The 22,139-nt window shown below is 44.7% G+C and overlaps 1 protein-coding gene across 1 annotated transcript in view; it reads left to right on the top strand.

The window, feature by feature from the left end:
- Positions 1-22,139, top strand: part of Rbks (ribokinase) — a 41,261-nt gene that overhangs the window by 5,416 nt on the left and 13,706 nt on the right. Inside the window, exon 2 of the mRNA XM_055627165.1 lies at positions 5,935-6,123. Within this exon, the coding sequence (XP_055483140.1) occupies positions 5,935-6,123 (189 nt within the window). The remainder of the gene's footprint in view (positions 1-5,934; positions 6,124-22,139) is intronic.

Here is a 22,139-nt window from a genome sequence, read left to right as displayed (position 1 = left end):
CGAAGTTGAGAATTTTTCTTTCCAGGTCTGTAAAGAATTGTGTTGGCAATTTGATGGGAATTGCATTAAATCTGTAGATTGCTTTTGGTAAGATGGCCATTTTTACTATGTTAATCCTGCCAAGCCATGAGCATGGGAGATCTTTCCATCTTCTCATATCTTCCTCTAATTCTTTCTTCAGAGACTTGAAATTTTTTTCATACAAGTCTTTGACTTGCTTGGTTAGGGTTACACCAAGGTACTTTATGTCATTTGTGGCTATTGTGAAGGGTGTTGTTTCTCTAATTTCTTTCTCAGCCCTTTTGTCTTTTGTATACAGGAGTGCTACTGATTTTTTTGAGTTAATTTTATATCCGGCCACTTTGCTGAAGGTGTTTATCAGCTGTAGGAGTTCCCTGGTAGAGTTTTTGGGGTCATTCATATATACTATCATCTGCAAATAGTGATAATTTGACTTCTTCTTTTCCCATCTGTATCCCCTTGATCTCCTTCGACTGTTATTGCTCTAGCAAGGACTTCCAGCACTATGTTGAAGAGATATGGAGACAGGGGGCAGCCTTGTCTTGTCCCTGATTTCAGAGGGATTGCTTTAAGTTTCTCTCCGTTCAGTTTGATGTTGGCTATAGGCTTGCTGTATATCGCCTTTACTATGTTTAGATATGTGCCTTGTATCCCTGATCTCTCCAGTACTTCAAACATGAATGGATGTTTGATTTTGTCAAATGTTTTTTCAGCATCTAGGGAGATTATCATGTGGTTTTTTTCTTTCAGTTTGTTAATATGGTGGATCACATTGATGGATTTCTGTATATTGAACCACCCCTGCATACCTGGGATGAAGCCTACTTGGTCATAGTGGATAATATCTTTGATGTGTTCTTGGATCCGGTTTGCAAGTATTTTGTTAAGTATTTTTGCATCAATGTTCATAAGGGAGATTGGCCTGAAATTCTCTTTCTTTGTTGAGTCTTTGTGAGGTTTACATACCAAGGTGATTGTGGCTTCATAGAATGAATTTGGTAATGTTCCTTCTGTTTCTATTTTGTGGAATAGTTTGAAGAGAATTGGAGTTAGCTCTTCTTTGAAGGTCTGGTAGAATTCTGCGCTGAAGCCATCTGGTCCTGGGCTTTTTTTGGATGGGAGACTTTTGATGACTGCTTCTATTTCTTTGGGGGATATAGGACTATTTAGTTGATTTACCTGGTCCTGATTCAGCTTTGGTGAGTCAAATCGATCAAGAAAATTGTCCATTTCATTTAGATTTTCAAATTTTGTGGCATATAGACTTTTGAAGTAAGTCCTAATGATTGTTTGCATTTCCTCAGTGTCTGTAGTTATGTCCCCCTTTTCATTTCTGATTTTGTTGATTTGGGTGGTGTCTCTCTGCCTTTTAGTTAGCTTGGCTAAGGGTTTGTCGATCTTGTTGATTTTCTCAAAGAACCAGCTCTTGGTTTCATTGATTCTTTGAATTGTTTTATTTGTTTCTAATTGATTGATTTTAGCCCTGAGTTTGATTATTTCCAGCCGTCTACTCCTTTTTGGTGTGTCTGCTTCTTCTTTTTCTAGGGTTTTTAAGTGGGCCATTAAGTTGCTTGAATGAGCTGTCTCGAATTTCTTCTTGAAGGCACTTAGTGCTATGAACTTTCCTCTTAGCACTGCTTTCATTGTGTCCCACAAGTTAGGCTATGTTGTGTCTTCATTTTCATTGAGTTCTAGAAAGGCTTTAATTTCTTTCTTTATTTCTTCCCTGACCCAGCTGTCATTTAGTAACAAGTTGTTCAGTTTCCATGTGTGTGTAGACTTTTTGCTATTTCTGTTGTTGTTGAAGTCCAGCTTTATTCCATGGTGATCAGACAGGATGCAAGGGATTATTTCAGTCTTCTTGTATCTGCTGAGGCTTGCTTTGTGACCAATATATGGTCTATTTTGGAGAAGGTTCCATGAGGTGCTGAGAAGAAGGTAAATTCTTTTGTGTTTGGGTGTAAAGTTCTGTATATGTCTGTGAGGTCCATTTGATTCATGACCTCTGTCAGAGATATTGTTTCTTTGTTTAATTTCTGTTTTGTTGACCTGTCCTTTGTTGAGAGTGGGGTGTTGAAGTCTCCCACTATTAATGTGTGGGGATCTATATGTGGTTTAAATTTTATCAATGTTTCTTTTACAAATGTGGGTGCTCTTGTATTTGGGGCATAGATGTTCAGGATTGTGATGTCTTCCTGGTGGAATTTTCCCTTGATGAGTATGAAGTGTCCTTCCTCATCTCTTTTTATTAATTTTGGTTGAAAGTCTATTTTATCAGATATTAGAATGGCAACTCCTGCTTGGTTCTTGGGTCCATTTGCTTGGAAAGTCATCTTCCAACCTTTTACCCTCAGGTAATGTCTATCTTTGTGTCTTAGGTGTGTTTCTTGTATGCAACAGATTGCTGGGTTTTGTTTACGTATCCATTCTGTTAATCTGTGTCTTTTTACTGGAGAGTTGAGTCCATTGATGTTGAGAGAAATTAATGACCAGTGGCTGTTAGATCCTTTGATTTTGATGTTGGCTGTATTCATAAGGTTGTGTGCTTGGTTGCTTTTTGTTTTGCTGTAGTAAGGTTAATTACTTCCTGTGTTTTCTTGACAGAAGCTAATTTTCTTGGGTTGTATTTTCCCTTCCAGTATCTTCTGTAATGCTGGATTTGTGTGTAGGTATTGTTGAAATTTGTTTTTGTCATTGAATATCTTGTTTTCTCCGTCTATGAGGACTGAGAGTTTTGCAGGGTATAGTAGCCTGGGTTGACATCTGTGTTCTCTTAGGGTCTGCATGATGTCTGTCCAGGCCCTTCTGGCTTTCATAGTTTCTGTTGAAAAGTCAGGTGTGATTCTAATGGGTTTGCCGTTATATGTTACTTGGCCTTTTTCCCTTGCAGCTTTTAGTATTTTTTCTTTGTTCTGTATACTTACTGTTTTGATTATTATGTGGCGGGAGGATTTTCTTTTCTGGTCAAATTTGTTGGGTGTTCTGTAGGCCTCATGTATCCTTACTGGCTTCTCCTTTAACTTGGGGAAATTTTCTTCAATGATTTTGTTGAAAATATTTTCTGGGCCTTGGAGAAGGGAGTCTTCTTTTTCCTCTATTCCTATTATTCTTAGGTTTTGTCTTTTCATATTGTCTTGGATTTCTTGGACGGTCTGTGTCAGGATTTTTTTGGATTTAACATTTTCTTTGACAGATACATCGATTTCTTCCATTGTATCTTCTACACCTGAGATTCTTTCTTCCATTTCTTGTATTCTGTTGGTTATGCTTACCTCTGTAGTTCCTGTTTTCTTCCCTAAATTCTTCCTCTCCATTATTTCCTCCATTTGTGTTTTCTTTAATTTTTCTAGTTCTATCTTCAGGTCTTGAGTTGTTTTGTTTACTTCCTTCACCTGTCTGCTTGTATTTTCCTCTTTTTCTTTTAGTTCCTTCAACTCTGTCTCTTTGATTTCTTTCAGTGATTTAATTATTTCTTCTCTGAAGGCCACAAGCTGTTTGGCTGCATCTTCCCGTATTTATTCACGGTTGGCCCTAATCTGCTTGTCTTTATCTTCCTCCATTTCTTTACGGATAGCCATGATCTGTTTGGTTTTATCTTCCTCTAATTCTTTACGTATTTTATCTGTTTCCTCTATTATTCTCTTCATCAACATAGATGTAAGGACATCTTCTTGATTTTCTATTATGCTGCATTGTTCAGGGCTGTTCGCCCCTGGATGGCTGGGTTCTGGAGATGCCATATTGCTCTGTCTTTTGTTGGTTGAGCCTTTACGCTGACCTCTACCCATTGGGCTGATTTAGGTGTTGGCTGTTAGTTTCTGTGCTTCCTGGAGTCCTGAGGTAGGGAGTATCCCCTTGGCTGGAAGATGATTTTTCCTGAAGGAGTCCTTCTCTGCTTTTTGGTTATGGTCACTGTATGGCCAGTGTTTCTCAGGAGTTGCCACTGCTCACCTCAGGTTTATAGCCCTGAGTAGTAGCTGTGGTCTATGTTAGGCAGGGGGGGATCTCCTCTTACCTATAGAATTTCTCAAGACAGCTGCCCCACTGCTGGGTTTCTTGTTATAAATTTAGTGTGCTGCTGCTCACTAAATTTCCATGTACAGTCCTCTTGAAGAAACTGCTGATTCCCTAGCTGTGGGGTTTTCTCCCAACAGGGAAACTCAGTCTGTTATCCTGGGGCGCACAGTTCTGTCCGGGAAAGTGGGAGGTGCACTCAGCAAGTCTCTGGGCCAAAGGCTGATAGCTCCGCTCTGGACCTGGAGAATGTGCACCTAGGTTGAGTTGGCGCCTGGGGGCACTGTTCTGGTCTGGAGGCTGGGTGCCTCACTCTGGACCAGAAGCTGTGTGTCTCTGTCTGGGATGGGGGATGCAGGCACCGCTCTGGTCCAGACGCTGTGGGTGCAGCCCCCCTGAAGGATCAGGGATTCCCACAGTTTTGACAGACCAGCCAGGGACAACTGGCCGATCCCTGGCACAGTATCTGAGGGCTGCTGTAATGGCTCTTCGGCTCCTGCAGGTCCGAGGATGCAGCTGTGTGTCCCAGTGCCCCAGGGGAACTCAACAATGGCGGCAGAGCACAGCGCTCCTGCCTGCACTAGAGTCTGCGTGAGTCCAGGAAGTGTTTTGGTGCTGGGTGTCCTAAGCGTTAGAGCTGCTGACCCCCTCCGCTGGGGGTTTCCTCCTGCCAGAGACACGCAGTCTGGTGCCCTGGTGCCCTGGTACCCACAGTTCTATCTGAGGCGGCGAATCTCGCGCGCAGACTGGGCTCCGTGCAGGAGCCTGGGTTCCCGGCTCTGGGTCCGCGCTGGCTTTTGGGGCACCCGCGGAACCTGAGTCTTTTCCAGAGGATGTCTGGGTAACCTGGGGTCGGTCCCAATTGTTTCCTGCTCCGTGGGGTTATCTCTCAACTGGGAAATCCAGTCTATGGTGTTGTGGGCCCACAGTTCAGTCTGGGACAGTGACCAGATAGCGCTGGCGTGTAGCCCCGGGCTGACGACCAAGAGCCTGGCGGAACCGGGAACTCTTCCGCGGTCTAGCCGGGTGAGTTAAAGCTGATTGAATCCCCCACCGTGGGGTATCCTCTCACCTGAGAAACACAATCACTTGTGTTTTATGGCCGCGAGTTCTGATTGCTGGTCACTGTGCCAATCCTGCTGTGCTGCTCCTCAGAATGAGAGTCCTCCCGGCGCCACCATCTTGCCCAGGATGATTTCTTACAGTTCCATCCATTTGCCTGCAAATTTCATGACTTCCTTGTTTTTAATAACTCAGTAGTATCCATTGTGTAGATGTATCACAATTTCTATATCCATTCCACTGTTGAGGGACATCTAGGTTGTTTCTAGATTCTGGCTATTATAAATAAAGCTGAATAAATAAATAAATAGTTGAGCAAATGTCCTTATTGAATGGTAGGGCATCTTTTGGGTATATGCCCAGGAGTGGTACCGCTGGATCTTGAGGTAGTACTGTTCCCAATTTTCTGAGTTACAGGTGATTGCAAGCCACTATGTGGATGCTGGGAGCTAAGCCTCAGTCTTGTACCAGAGCAGCAAGTGCTCTTAACCTCCAAAACATTTGGATTTTGTTTGTTGTCATTTGAGATAGGGTCTCACTTTGAAATACAGGCTGACTTCCACTTGCTTCGGCCACTAACTCCTTATCATCCTTTCTTGACCTCCAGATAGTAAGCATGAAACACCATGCCCATTCTGAGGATACCTTAAATAGCTGATTTTTGTTGTCGTTATTTTGTTCCTTTTATTAGAGTTTCTGCACCAGTGTCCTTCAGGGTTCCCACTGCTGTGGTTGTTATGAGGAAATGAGGGAGACACGTTTTCTTAAAGGACAAACTGGAAGCAGATCTCAGTCGCTTTATCCTCACCATGGCTTCTTTTCTCGTGCATATTCCAGGCTGAGATTTTAACAGGCCTCGCAGTGAATAACGCCACAGAGGCTGGGAAGGCTGCATCGGTTCTCCTAGAACGAGGCTGCCAGGTGGTGGTCATCACCTTAGGGGCTTCAGGATGTGTGACGCTGTCACAGGCGGAGCCTGTTCCAAAGCACATTCCCACAGAAGCAGTCAAGGCTGTGGATACTACAGTAGGTTTCGAATTTTCCGAATCCTTTTTACATCTAATAACAAAGATGCCCTATCTGAAGATAGAGACAATAAGATAAGCCCTAGGAGGGAAATGGTAGAATGCGGCCAAGCAGGAAAACCCTCTCTTGGTCCCCTCCAAGTCACTGGGAGGCTTTATGTCTTCGGCTATCTCTGAACCTCAGTTTCCTTATCCATAAAATATTGCTGTATTTCCTACATACATTCATTCAGTAAATACGCTCTGATTGCCTGTTATGTGCCAGCCATGCTCTGGATGCTGAGGACGTATTGGGAAGGTCGGAGCTTAAACTGCAGCAGTAGACACGGCCGTGTCTTTTGAGCCTCTTGGTGGCAAGGATGACAAGGTGTGCTGGTGAGAGAGCTTTAGGATAGTACACAGAGTAACAGGTTTCATTCCAGCATCTTCACACTCGTGTGCCACACAGTCGCATTATACTTTCTTCTCATGTCCCTCCTCCCTGATACCTTGTCCTTCTGCTGGGCCCTTTCCCCCTCAGTTCATCCCGTGTTTGTTTTCTTTTTTAATAATTCTTTTATTATTTTATGTGCATTGGTGTTTTGCCTGCATGTATGCCTGTGTGAGGGTGCCAGACCTGGGAGTTACAGACAGTTGTGAGCTGCCATGTGGGTGCTGGGAATTGAACCCAGGTTCTCTGGAAGAGCATTCGCTGTCCTCAACCACAAGCCACCCCTCCAGCCCCTCTTGTTTGCGTTTTCATTGCACATGTTCTATCACTCTATTTCCCACCTCTGAACATCTCTTCCTCCCCTCTCACTAGCCTCTTTTTAGTAGCATGCACACGCGCATACGCACACACACTTTTAAAACTGGGTTCTGCATATGAGAAAACATGGCACTTGTCTTTATGAGTCTGGTTTCGTTTGCTGAACATCATGACCTCCAGTTTTATCCTGCAGCTGTCCTGGTCTCACCTTCCTTTCTGACTCTAACATTCCACTGTGTCCATGCATCGCATGTTCTTTATCTGCTCATCGGCTCTACTTCCTGGCTGTCTTGAATACTGTGGCAATAAACATGGGTGTGCAAGCACAGAGAGCATTCTTTCAGCCAACAGATGACAACAGCTAACATCGCTACAGGCTTCGGTGGCTCCGGCACATATCTCATTTAATCCTTGTATGAATGATATGTAGTTGGTGTGTTGTTGTCCTCATTTTCCCTTCCAGTAAGCAACAAAGCTGTAGCTCCAAAAGTGGGCCTGTGTTTCCCACACGGGCGCTCCTGCGTGAAGGTGCTGTGTTCAGGAAAGGGCATGAAGTAGACAAGTCGTGACTCCGATGTGAAATGAGAAAGTACCAGGTTAAAAAACAGCTCCTGATTCCTTAGCTACTGAACTAAAACTTGTTTAGTGTCAGAATTCAGAAGAGCTGACCAGAAACATATGCAAACTTCAGATATGAGAAATTAGTGTTGATAAAGAAGAAAATGTTAGGGTTTTCGTTTATAAGGAATTTACATATGTCTATTTATAAAACACGTTCTGGCCTGTTTTGTTTTGTTTTTAAGAAACAACTTTAAAGTGTAACTCATTTATCAAAAATGAAGCCTGAGGGGACCTGGTGAAAGTGTAAATGTGCATGCACTTAATACCCCAGCGCTCTGGCAGCTGACACAGGAGGATTGTCACCAGGGTGAGGCCAACCTGGAGGTCAGACTCTCCGCCTCACCCACTCACCCCCTAAGTGAAGAGAAAGCTATATTCGATCAAGAACAATGACGCTACTGCCCCTGGGTGGCTTCCATAGGGCACTTCCTCAGGTACCTGCGGGCTCAGGCTTGCTCCGCCGTCTCCATACCCCGTCATTTCTAGCGCCGTTACCGTATCTTTTCTGTTCTGTCCAGAAGAAAGGACCCTAAATTGGAAAGGTACATTAGTTCACTTCTCCATCAGACTAAAGTTGCTGCAAATGTGGACCAAAGCAAGAGAATTTTCTTTTTCTCCTGCCCACGTGCCTTTCGGGGGCCTGTGGGAGGCCAGACCTATGCGGGTACATGGCAGTGGCCTTGCCTCGGCTCGGCGCGGCAGACAGGCCTGCTTGGCTGTGTGCAGAAGCACAGGATGTCAGAGGCATGGTAGAGCCTCCTGGCTTGCTCTCCTGTCAGCTCTGCGCTTCTTGTCATGGGCTCTCTTCCTAGAGTGGTCCCCAAAAACTCTGTTCCCTACCAGGTGCCTCCCCATGTCCCCATCCATGATGTAAATAAAAGATCAGAGAAACTGGAGAATAGGGTGACAGCACTGGCTAAACAAAAGGAACTCATGCTCAAGCCTACACAAGGGCACTACTTGGGATGGCACTAAGTTGGGAACATTCAGTGGGTAGTAATGACCAATCTTTTCCATTTGGAAGGCTGGGTTCCTTAGATCCTGCCAATCATAGCCTTGACAATATTAACACAGCAACATGTGAGCACTCAGTCTTCACATTTTAGTGATACTTTTTATGTCTTTTATTTGGAGTCTGAACTTACTGTTAAGCTTTAGGCTTCAGAAAATTGAATAGGTTTGAAGAATAAAGATTCAAAGTTCATCTCCCCGTCAGTACAAAAGGTCTCTCCTCTGCAGGAGGCGTAGCACCAACTAGAGGGCTGCTCAGCTCCCAGCCTCCTCCTCAGCAGCTAGCCAGCACTTACTGCTTCCTTCTGACTCCAGAGCTTCGACTCTGATATTTTCATTTGAGGTCTAGGTATTTTCATTCATTCATTCAACAAATACTAATCAAATTATGAACATATACTAGGTAAATAGTATACATCCCAGCACTTGGAAGACTGAAACAGGGAGACTGTGAGCTTGAGACCACCCTGGCCTGTGTAGCTAGACCTATGAGAGACAGAGACTGACAATGAGATGGGAGAGAGCGAAATAGTAACATACCTAGGGTGTGTGACTATATCCAGTAACTGACATGTAAAACGCTGAGAAGGTGGGCTGGAGGTGTGGCTTGTCTTACATGGAAGAGGTCCAAAACTACTGACTTAACAACAACAAAATAAATGGGGATGATGATTGTATTGTAAAAATGAAAAGATAAAATGATTCTTTGTTTGTATGCACATACACTGAATATACTCTTCTTCCAGATTTAAAAGTTGAGAAATATTATCTAAAACTGGTTTTAAAATTACATCACAGCATCTTACCAGAAATCAAGGTAAATGACAGAATTAAACTAGAAGAATTTAAAGTACTTACCTTATAGATACGGGCGAGGAGAGGAATGGAGCATATATATATACTGGAGCTTCACATTGTTAACTATAAATGCATGGCTTTGTTTTTTGTTTTTTGTTTTTTTTTTCACTTTTTTTTAAATTTTTTATTAATTACACTTTATTCATTTTGTATCCCCCCATAAACCCCTCCCTCCTCCCCTGCCGATCCCACCCTCCCTCCCCTTTCTGCATGCATGCCCCTCCCCGAGTCCACTGATGGCTTTGGTTTTAAAAATAACACAGGGGCTGGAGCAACGGCTCAGCAGTTAAGAGCACTGTTCCCAGCACTCACATGGCAGCTCACAACCATTTGTAACTCCAGTTCCAGATCTGATGTCTCTGTGGGCACCAGGCACATACATGATACACGTACATACAGGCAAAACACTCATGTCACAACTACTTTATACTCACTAAAATATCCTTGACCAAACCCCAGTAGTTACAAGTATGATCTAGACTGGAGAAACTGGAACTCCTGTACATTAGTAGCAGGAGCTTGAGAGAAAACATTCACTTTAGAGAATAGTCTGGAAGAATATTTTTAAAAAGTTAAATATACTTCTAGGTTTCTAGGTAGATTCCCAAGAGGAATGAAAATAAATGTATACAAGATAGTCCAAATAGCATTATTCCTAGGCATCCCAAACTGGGAAATGCCCAATGTTCACCAGCAGATAAGTGGACAAATTGTAGCATGTCCATACAGCTGAACAGCATTGAACACTAAAAGGAATATTGATACATGCTGTGTGCGTGGCAAGTGCTTTACCAACTCAGACATCTCCCTAGCATCTTCCTCATCTTTTTTATGCTGTGTTTTTTCCTCCTTGTCCAGCAGCCTCACCACCATTATTCTTGCCTATTTAAGAACATGAAATAATGCCCCTGATGGGGTGAGGAATTCCTGAAGCGACATCCCCCACCCTGAGCAAACAGCACCTTCGCTCACTGCCAGACAACATCACCTGCTGCTGTTGCCTCCTAAGTTTCTCACTGTCTCCTCCTCCACTTACAGACATCAGGCATGACACGGATGGGGAGTAGTTGTTGGCTGGCACACCGTCCACTTGAGGCAGCCTGTACGTCAGTGCTGCTGCACGCTGCTATATTCAGTTTTGCCTCTGCTAATGGCTGAACAGATCACTGCTATTTTTACATCTGTTTCTCCCATTGTGCTGGCGTGAGCTGGTGGTGGTAGCTGCAGATGTCCTCTGTTCGGTTTGGAAGACGTGACAGATGTATCTCTTTTCCCGTTTCTGTATCTCAGCCTCAGAGTGAGGGTGCTCACGTGCATTCTATTCAGGAGTCAGTCTCACGCTCACACACACACACACACTCAGAGAAATACTTAGGGATTATCATGGTAGTGTGATGAAATGCTACATTATCTAGCTGTCCTCTTATTTGGCCCTGAAGCCTGTAAGAGCCTTATGTGTTTTGTTTTTGTTTTGTTTTTTTTTTTCCTTTATGTATATGCCTAAGTCCCAGAATCTGCCCTCTCACTGACATTTCATGAATGCAGGCCACAAGCTAAATCTATGTCCTTCTGGATTACTTGCTTTAAAATACCATAAATCAGGCAGATATCTAAGTCAAGAGTAAAGGAAAGCCAGGGCCGAAGGGGATTATCTTCCCTGCTCTTTACTGCCCTTCCTTCCTTCTGTCTTTCTGAGTCTGGTAGGATTCAGAGATGCTGATGAGGCTCCTGTCACATCTGCCCACCAGCATGGCCATCCCCTGATGACTCAGGACTTGAGAATTTGCTCTAGAGATTGCCTCAGTAGGAAGTACAGTTTTTTTCTGTGAAAGTGTTCAGGGAAGCACTTTAGCAGGATGTGATTGCTGAGACTTGCTACATACCTACAGGGTGGCTCCTTCCGGTGTAGTCTCCATCTTGGGGGGGTCTGGCTTCACTCTCTGGGCTGTGCTCAGGGACAGGTTCCCATTAACCTGCCAGTTAGGTACCATAGGCCTGGCAGTGCTAGCTGGAAACCCAGCATCTGAGGGGCATTACTCCCATCTTAGTAGACCCTTCTCTCACCCTGCCCTGCACCTTGTCCCCTCCTGCCACATCACTACAACCAGTGGAGGGTTCAACAGCTAATGCCAAATGTAATGAGAACCAGTGAACGCCGGTCACCCCAACAGGCGTGTCACAGCCCAGGTGCTCTGTAGCACTGTTTGCTCCCCAGCCGTAGGGAGGTCCACTGGGAAGACTGACAGTTCCACTGCTGAATGGTCTCTGGCGCTGGCTTATGTTTCCCAGAAGTGCACACTTCATCCCTCCCTCCTTTTGCTTTGCAGTCAGCGTATACCTTCATTGTTATGTGTGGGGTCTCCGCCGAGTCTTTGTAGGTATCTGTCCAGAAACCTAACAGACCAGGTGTCCTTCACTGTTGAGCACATAAGAGCTGGGAGAATATTGTGGGTAAAGAATAGTAGAACGCTGATTACTGAAAAGGTAACTGGTAATCCCACAGATGGGAGGGGAAAGACCACCAACCCAAATCATCATGTCTAAATTAATTAAAACAAACAATTAAAGCAAGTTTTTTTTTTTTGTTTTTTTTTTTATTAATTCTTGTACATGGGCTGCCTTCCCCTAATGAGAGGTTTTCGAGATCAGCCTTGGACATGAGGAAGACAAGGTTTTTATAGCTCAGGGGTAGGGGGTTTCAAAATGGAGGATTTGGCAGGCAAAATAGGCCGGGTTACATGAGCAGAACAGAAGCATAACAAGTTAGTCATAACAATAACAGCCTCCTGAAACAAAGTGTGACTACAAGGTGGTCTTAACATCAAGTGGCATAATGCAGTAGCCATAGCAACCCTTTTGAAACAAAGGTAGGGTTGCAAGATGGTCATTGACTTTTTGAAACAAAGACATGCTTGCCATTTCTGGAGCAGGCAGTACAGAAGCATTTGTAGCTAAGGTTACAGGTGGGGCATAACAGGAATGAGTCTTTACTACAAGAACCTTTACTAAAAGTATTTACTGTAAGATGACTTTTAAGCCTAAGAGGGGGGCAGGCTGCTTCTTCAACAGCTATGTCAGCATGGGTTTTGGGTTTTGTTTTTGTTTTGTTTTCTTATCCAAGAAGAGACTTAGTTTTCTTCAGATTTTAACTTACCCTGTGGATACTACCATCAGTCAAAGTACCTTTGGAAATCATATCCTTCTGAGTTATTTGAGAGCTTGTCCATGAACCTGTATTACTGTGCTGTTTGAAATAAATATTTCTTTGGGGCATAGCCAAGGGCTGTTGAGAACCAGCCACATCCAGCAGAAAAGGCAGGTCCTATCATTTCTCCAAGGCTGCTGAGTGCCGCCATCACAGTGGAGCCCTTGACAGGTTGGTCTTTGCCTCACAAACAACCTCGCAAGCACTCTGAAATCTCTGTAGCTAGATTGAGCCACCTCTTGACATGAGTTTCTAAAAGGATGCTCCATTGCCATAGGAGGTCGGTGTTGTTCTTTGGACCCTCGGGGTCCAGTCTAGAAATTTCAGTGCACACTTTGACAGGATTTTTTTCTTATTCTTCTTGAAAAAATAGTTTTCCTCAAAAATGCCAGGGAAATAGGATAAATTTCAGAGTATGCTGCTGCTCTCTGTCATTCAAATGTATTGTATATTCTCAAAGAAACTGCTCATGTTCAAGCTCCTTCTGAATGAGTCTGCTTGAGCCAGCATGCTCCTTGGCCATCTTCCTCACAACAGGGCGCTGAGTAAGCCTAACTCTGCTTTTGTCACAGGTCTTAGATTTGGTTACTGGGTAACCAGGAAGATTTGTAAAGGGGACCAGGCAAGGCTATGGAGATGTCTCCATCAGCAAAGTATTTGTACAAGCTACAAGCTAAGCAAGCACCGGAGTTTGGAACCCAAGGACCCCATAAAAATCTGAGCATGATGGAATACCCCTGCAACCCCAGGGGCTTGTCATCCATGTCCCTCCTTTATAAAAGGATCCTACAGCAGGGAATGGCGATGCACACTTTAATCTCAGTACTTGGGAGGCAGAGGCAGGTGAATCTCTGAGAGTCAGAGCCCAGCCTAGTCTACATAGAGAGTCCCAGGACAGCTTTGCATAGTGAAATCCTGTGTCAGAAAGGTCCTTGGATGTGGAAGAACATGTGACAACATGGCAAGGACTGAATTGTGTCCCCACCAAAGTCCACCTATTGAGACCCTCTCTCCAGTGCAATTGTGTTTGGAGACAGAGCCGTGTTGGAGGCAATTTCAGTTAAGTGATGTGCCAGGCTGAGCTGCTGCCCCAGTAGGTGAAGCGGCAGCCCCGTGAGAGAGCTCCCTGGGCATGCACACAAAAAGCGAGCCCTAGAAGTACCAGCAAGAGAGGAGCCACCTTCAGGCCAAGAGAAAGGGCCTCAGAATAAGGCTGTCTTCGGGACACCTTGATCTCAGACCCCCTGGCCTTGAGGACTAGGAGAAATAAGTTTCTCTTGTGTAAGCCGCTCAATCTGGGCTTTGTTTTGGCACCGCTGGCAGAATACTACATGCCAGGAAGCAAGCAAATATGCCCAGAAGTGACATAAAATAAATTAAAAAAAATTAGGAGTCCCATGAGGCGAATTGATGAACACAAACCAGCAGGATGAGCCAAGTCACCTTTTCCGTGAAAGGTGAAGGGGTCTGCATCCGAGAAGCTGTTATCAGGCCAGTGGCATGGGGCAGATGGTAGCTCAAGTTCTAATCCTGCTTTAGCCATTAGCCAGCAAGACTGCTTTTAGCAGATAACTTATATATTATCTCACCATTCTATCTTTTGATTTGGGTGACAATCCACCTCTCTGTGACTTGACATTTAGCACTGACTCGCTAGTCACATGTCATAATAGAAACTTCTACAGTCACTCCTCGTCCTCATGTCTTGAGAAGTCTCCAGATCTTGAAAAGGCCTTGCTTCCTTGTACAGTACACTACAGTCCCCAATGAAAGGGAAGAGCCCACCAGAGAGCCTGAGTACCGTCTGGCTCGTGTGGGCACTCAGGAGGAGACCACTCCTTAGGACACCCCTCTGTGTCTGCCTGATGATTTATGCAGGTTGGCAGTTTTTAGGTACCAATGCCTGGAACTTGCTTTGCCCGATACAGAGAACCCAGGCACCTCCACCAATGTAACACAGCTGCTTCCTCTGCAAGGCAAGGATTGGATTGAGAAGTGGTGTGGTGGGACTGAGCCATCCCAGATAATAATGGTCCTGACATGGTTCTCATCCTTTCATTCTTGTCCCTGCGTGGCCATTCCTGGAGGAGACGTGTTCTCTCACAGATTGTAATTAGATTTCCTTTACATTAGATGTCTTATATTAGGAGCCTGAACTGCTGAGCTGTTGAGGGCAGTGATTCTCTTTTTAACATTTCTCAATGGCCTTTGTAGCTAAGATGAGCTGACCACTCCTACTGCGCTGCCCAGCAAATGTCCCATCTCAGGACCTAGCTTAGAAGGTCCTCTGTGGGCATGCCCAGTGCCGGTCGGGGACAACTGAAGAGTTGTAGTTCCTTCTGGAGAGTAACTAGCTTGAGTGCAAGCACCAGCTGTCTCCAGGAGTGCTCTCCAGACTCTCATACTTCTTCAATTCTACATTTAAAATATCTAGACAAAATGAAATCAGAGGAACAGTGTTTCTTATAAATTATTTAAATAATTGCCCAGTGTTCCATTTTAAAAGATCTTCACTTAACAAAGGCTACAACTAAAAATCCCAGGTTACAGAGAGTGAGAGGTGTCTGTGAAATGCAGAAAGCATACTGACGTTCTAAGGAGCCTTTTGGGGGCTGGATGTTGGCTTGGTAGATAAGAACACTTACACTTGCAGAGAACCCAGGGTGGCTCACCACTGCCTGAAACGGCAGCTCCAAAGGGTACAACACCTTCTGCTGGTCTCTGCATGCACGAGCATGTGCACACACACGCACACTCATACACACACACACACACACAGTTACAATTAAAATAAATCTTTAAAATAGTCCTCCTTGGAGTTGGGGAGATGGCTCAGGATTTCAGAGTACTGCTTGATTCCTGGTTTGATTTCCAGAACCCATTTGGTGGCTCCCAACTGACAGAAAGTCCAGTTCCAGAGGATCCAACATCTTCTTCTGGCCTCCATGAGCACCAGACACACACATGTGGTATGCATACAAACACACACACACACACACACACACACACACACACACACACACACAAGCAAAACACTAATATATACACATACATACAAATAAATCTAATTTTTTTCAAGTAGCCCTCCTTGCTCCAAGAATGACGTCTAAAAAAACTCTCTGAAAACTCTGCTGACAGAGGCTGACAGGAAAGATGAAGAAGACAAAAAGAGGTTCACCAGCTGTGAGGAAGGGACAAAGGACAGAGTAATTGCTAAGGCAACTGACAGACAGGATGAGACATCTGTCGTGCCCTGAAGGGCTGTATTAGCTGTATTACATTATTTCCACATCAGCAGATCACCTCATTTATTAGCTAATCAGGCAGAATTCAATATTTGAAATTATCTTTCTTAATCCTGCATGTGATCAGTTGAAAACCCAGGGCCTTAAAAATCTAATTGTCATTGCTTACCAGAAATGTCATCTTCATTTTAAAGAACTGAACCAGGACCAAACTCGAGGCTATTTTTCCCGTTTTCCAAATACACTGCTTCACAGCAGAACTGGGTTTACACATGCAGGTGCCCAGTGGCCCATACCTTAGCAACCCCTAGAGGGGGGTCTAGGACCAGTCCTATCCCAAGATGGCTGAAGACTAAGAAGTGTGGCCACAGAGAAGAGTGGCATGGTAGGGAGAAGGAGCAGTCATTTCAGCCTTAGCAACAGTCAAGAGACATCTGGATCTAGATTCGGAGTGTCTTGTGGGCCTTGGCAGGAGCTGGTCCCTCTGGTAGGGTGGGATGGCAGAGGTCGAGCGTATTCATCTATGATTAGGATAGCTTCCTCCTAGCACCCTACCCTTCAGGTCTCATTATCACCGCCCTCCCTTCGGTGGCCTGGTCATTGATGTGACAAGGCAGTGACCTGTGCTCCGCTCCTTACTCTTCTTCCTAGGCTACTGGACTGGCTTTCCAGGGCAGACCTGTCAGGACTGTCCCGTGGTCTTCTAAGTGCCTCCCACAGAGTGGAGAGGTGTCCTGAGGACCTGAACTATGTAGAGATTAAGAATAACCTACAGAGCCCAGAGAGCTGAAGCACGCCATGCCCAGCATCTTCATTGGCCACTGCTGAGGAAGGTGACCAGGGGAACTGGAAAGCGGGTGTGTGGCTCACAGATGCGAACATCCATCTGTAGAAAAGACGAGTGCACACTATAGGCTGTCCTCTGTGTAAATACACTGTTAGTGTTGTGAGCAGAACACTGAGTATGTGTGTGTGTGTGTGTGTGTGTGTGTGTGTGCGCGCGCGCGCGCGCACCTATACAACGTACTACAGTGGGACTCAAGCTCCTCCTACCTTCATCATCTCCTTAAGGGATGGGATTACAGGGATTACTGCCACACCCAGATTTTTTTCACTTTTGGTTTTTTTGGGTTGTTTAAATTTTTGGTTTTTGTTTTGTTTTGTTTTGTTTTGTTTTGTTTATGTAACTCTGGATGTCCTAGAACAGGCTGGCCCCAAATTCACAGATATCTGCCTGCCTCTTCCTACCAAGTACTAGGATTAAAGGTGTTACACCACTATGCTTGACTTTTTTTTTTTTTTTTTTTTTTTCTTTTTTTAAAGACGGGATTTCCTAGCAAGGAGGTAATGGTGCACAACTTCAGTGCCAGCAAAGGCAGGTGGATCTCTGTGAGTACAAGGCCAGCCTGGTCTATGAGTCCAGGACAGCCAACACTACACAGAGAAACCCTGTCTTGAAAAAACAAACAAAAAGATCCACACCACTCAGCCTTATTCATCACAAACATTTTGCTATTTTAGCTTCAAGTATTTCTATCATTGCCACCCCACAGTCTCTTCCCTCCTCCTCCTCCCCACCCACCCCACTTCCTCTTAACTCTGTTGATCATCCCAGGTCTGTCCTTAGCTGAGTGTTGATTTTCTCGACTTATAAAGCTATGAACTTATAATAGCTATGAAGCTATTATATTTACATGTAATATAAACCGTTGAAGTCCAAACTGAACAAGGACAGGATCCAGGATGCAGAGTCTCAGTAGAGATGAGATTTCTTGCTATTCTCTAAACTTGTGACTTACTTTCTCTGTTCCCTCTCTGAAGGAGTCTTAGTTTCAGCATGGTCAATCAGGGAAATGGTAATCAAAGCTACACAAACTTGGGTATGGTGCCACAGCCCTATGATCCCAGCATTTGGAAGGTAGAAGCAGAGGATTAGGAGTTCAAGGTCATCCTTGGCTGCATATTGAGTTCAAGGCCAGCCTCAGCTATCTAAGACCCTGCAAAAAAACAAAAACAAACATACAAAAACCTGTATTGAAATTCCATTTGAGCTGAGAAGTGGTGGAACATGCCTTTAGTCCCAGCACTTGGGAGGCAGAGGCAGGAGGATCTGAGTTCAAAGCCAGCCTATACAGAGTGAGATCCAGGACAGCCACCCAGAGAAACCCTGTTTCAAAAAAAACCAAAAGAAATAAAGGAAGGGGGGGGGGGGGTTCCATTTCGCTCCAGTAAGAACAGCTGTCATTAAGAAACCAAACAACACAGGCTGGAGAAATGGCTCAGTCTATAAAGTGCCCCCCCAACATCCCATGTTTTAAAAGTGTGCACTTGTAATCCTCGGAAGGCAAAAGCAAACAGAGCCTTAGGGCTCACAGGCCAACCTGCTCTACCTGACAGATAGAAAAAATGGCAAGATGGCCATTTTATGGGAAAAACAGTGGTTTTCAAAACATTTTTGGCTTCTGATTCACCTTATAGCTGAAGCCAGTTTCCACAGAGAGTAGAGCCATCAGTGGTAACAGTAGCAGAAGTATGACATACAAAAAACTCAGTTCCCAGTGGCTTCCCTGTGTCCTCCACACATACCTGCCTTCTGGTAACTGATCTGTTCAGCAGGCAGGCACTGAGAGCAGAAACCTACTCTTCATTTAAATAAAATAAACAACGTAATAAATATACTAAGTGAAAATAAGCAATAAATAGCCTTCATTTAAATACCTCGAGGCACATTGCTAGCTCAGGTAGACTGCCTACCACACTTTAGACAGCAGCGCACCCCTGAATGAAACAGGCCTCACATAGCTCTTCCACCTTCCTGACAGGGACTGCTAAGGCAGTACACGATGGATTTGGGTTGCGTAGAGAGAACCAGGCATTCCTGCCGAGGCATCAGCAGTTGGCAGTGAATCACCCACACTGGTGGGTCAGAATCTCCAATTTTTCTGAGTTCCTCCCTTCATGCTCCCAGGGTAGGCCTGGTGCCAGAGCCAGGAGTTCGGCAGTCACTGTGAAGAAAGAGGGGCATTATAAATAACCCAGAACCCTCTCCTAACAGCAACTGCCTGTTGATTTTGTGGCCTAACAGCTCGAGCACAGAAAGGGCATGACTGCAATGTTGTGCAACAGCTAGTTACTCAAAGCTCTGTGCGTGAGCAGAGGTGCAGCCTGTGGCTGGTGCTCAGGCTCTCAGATGCCCGTGTGTGGGGTCATCTGATGGCTCCATGCCATTCAGCAGTCCTCAGAGAACAGTGATCTTATTTCAGGCACCTCTCCAAGAGAAGAAAGCAGTTGGTGGAGATGAGCTCTCAGCAGAGAATGCTTCAGCAAATCTTGTGTAGGGTACCAAGTCATATTGGATTAACAGTTTTCTGTCTAGCATGGTGGAGTCACAGGGAAGAAAGACTGCCGACCACAGAAGGCAAGCCAGCCTTTAGAGCCCAGTGAGTCACTAACGGACGCTTTGGTTTGAAGTGCCATTATTCTCAGATATGTAAAGTTATTTATAGACAAAGCCTTCATTAACAGTGCAGGAAGAATAGGGCTTTTCTTCTTCCATTTTTAGCTTGCACTCAGGATTCCTCTTCTTTTTTCTTCATTATAGAATGAATTAATCCGGGGCTAGAGAGATGGCTCAGAGGTTAAGAGAAAAAAAAAAAAGAAAAAGAAAAAGAAAGAAAGAAAGATTAGGAGCACTAGCTGCTCTTCCAGAGGTCTTGACTTCAATTCCCAGCAACCACATGGTGGCTTACAACCATCTATGATGAGATCTGGCGCCTTCTCTGGCATGCACATGTACATGCAGACAGAACATTGTATACATAATAAATAAACAAATCTTTTTTTAAAAGAATTAATTAATCTACCACAGACATTTTTGGACAAATAATTGGCCCATATTGATTCCTATCAGCATTTATAACATAATAAATTGTAAGTAAAACATGAAACGCTCTGATTTTATCAGGCAACAAGCAAAACACCTTTCCCCGAATTTCCACTCCCCTGGAGAAAGGATGTTCAGAGATGGATGAGCATGGCTTAAGGAATGGGGATTAAGCTTGGGCTACAGCTAGAATGAGGTATGCAGGGGCACAGTCAAGGCTGTCTGCTTTGTACACTATTGGGGTATGTCTGATCTTATGTGAGCCCCTTTGGATGCAAGTGTTACTTCAGAGCACCCCATCAAAATGTTCCAACTCAGAAGTGGTGTGACTGGCTAGAAAGAGGCCATCTGACTGATGAGGCTGCGAGAGAATCCTGATGGTCCCAAAGGGAGCCCGCAAATGACCTCGGCCAGTCCAGGAGCCATTTGTCCCGAGTCAGAGCCTGAGCACCGCAGCCCTGTGTATGTGGGAAACCTGAGACCCCCCAAGCACACTGCGTCCAGCAGGGGCTCTTCGCTGTGAGTCAACCTTAAATAAAGCCCCAGTGATGCAGCATTCACCTGCTCTCTTACAAATAAAGGCAGGGTTCCAACAAGCGAAGAATCTGGAGCTTTTTGCTTTGCATTAGTTGAAGATTAATAGCAGTGACTGGAGAGACCAGTGTCATCTTTAATATCACCTAAACCTCTTTGGGCAATAATGCGCTGGCCTGAACACACTTGGGCATCACCTTACTTTGATTTTACACTTGACCTACCATTGATCCTTCTCTGTTCTCATCCATCTAAATGAAAGAAAGCTTTAGCCCCATAAACCTCATTCCAGATAGAAATACATAATTCACGAGGAATACTGATGTCAAAGAGGAGGCACGCCAATTTGTGTCAGCATTCGCTGTAAATTGAAGAGGAGTACAAGGAGAGTTTAATGTAATGTAGAATTGGAATTAAAATAGAGCCAATATTTAGGCATTCCTCCGCCGCCTTTTTCCCTGCTGTGACACAAAGGGCTGACTTTCCCTCTGTCAAAGTACTAATGTCATATGTTGTGGGGTTTTTTTGTTGTTTTTTTTTTTTTTTTCCTCCTACTGGGTTTTTTTTTTTTTTTTTTTTTTCCCTCTTGGTGAAACGTTACACGTTTGTCTCTGGCTTCTAAAATTTGACCTTTTCACCTGTTCCATTCTGATCACAATAGCAAAAATCAGGCTTTTCCCCTTCATCTTCCAGTCTACAGCCTTCATGTTAGCAGCACAGAAAGGACCCCTGCCTGCTCAGCAGCACTCAGTAGCTCTTAATTCTTCCCTGACACCAACCTAACGTGTCACCTCCATACTTTCTGTTTCGGAAGCCAGAAAGACAATTAAAGGTTAATAACGAACATCTCACAGTGTGAGGCTGGCAAGGTGACCCTGTTCTCCCGAATCTTCAGTGCATCCCAGGAGGACCACCCTTCTCTAAAAGTCCACTGGGGCAAAAGCACAGTCTTTCTCAGACCAGCCAGACGCGGCAGCACACCTAGCATTCAGAAAGCAGAGGCAAGAGACTCACAGCCAGTTCAAGGCCAGCCTGCCCTGTGTGTCATGTTCTGGGGTATATAGGGAGACTGTCTCAAAGAAGTAAAAACAAATAAAAAGAGGCCTGTCTGGAGCTCTTATCCGATCTCCTCCCATTGTTTTTGACCAAACGGTGGAACTTTGTAGTTTGATCCCAGACCTAAGTGACTAGCCTTGGTTTTTAAATGATTCACTCTTTCCAGAGGTAAATTCCTTGGGAGAGTGTCTCTCAACCCACAGCATCAGTACCACCTAGGAACTCATTAGGAATGCAAATCCCAAGCCCCACCTTAGGTTTAATGGATCAGGAAGTCTGAGGGTGGAGCACCGTGATCCCCATTTTAACAAGCCCTTAAGGCTACTTTGGAGTCAAGATTTAAAACCTCTAGCTTAGAAGACACACCGTTTGCTTCCACTGAAGATATCCAAAGGTACACCATATAGTCTGCAGGTATTCCAAAAACAGTCTCAAAATATTTATGGGCAAAGGCCAAAGCCTTTCCAGGCACCTGAGCCTCAAGCAAATACATCCCAGCTGCCACCTCACCAGTGGCCTTGAGCTCAATGCTAGTTTCTCATCTGGAAAATGAAGGCCTGCCTGCCTCGGGGCTGTAATGAATTCAATTTGAATCACATCTGTAAACATATCCTGCAAACAGACAAGAAAGTTGAGAGTCCTGTTACTCCGTGGCCAGGATTCTGGGGCTGTGAGTGAGCGTGGTGTCTAGGACAGGAGTGGAAGGGCCTGTGTTGACCATTTCCCCGACCCAAGTCACTTTTTGGTCCAGCCAGTGGCCACCAGGATGTGTTTCAGGTTCTGATGTCTACTCTCACCGAGTTGAGCTGGCCTAAGGAAAACCATTTCCTGATTAGCTGTTCACCCAAATCCGAGG

The sequence above is a fragment of the Psammomys obesus genome, unplaced genomic scaffold (assembly GCF_907164565.1).
Source record: "Psammomys obesus unplaced genomic scaffold, mPsaObe1.curated_primary_1811, whole genome shotgun sequence".
Lineage (NCBI taxonomy): Eukaryota > Metazoa > Chordata > Mammalia > Rodentia > Muridae > Psammomys > Psammomys obesus.
Note: the sequence above shows the minus strand (reverse complement) of the source record. Positions and strands in the feature narration are given on the sequence as shown.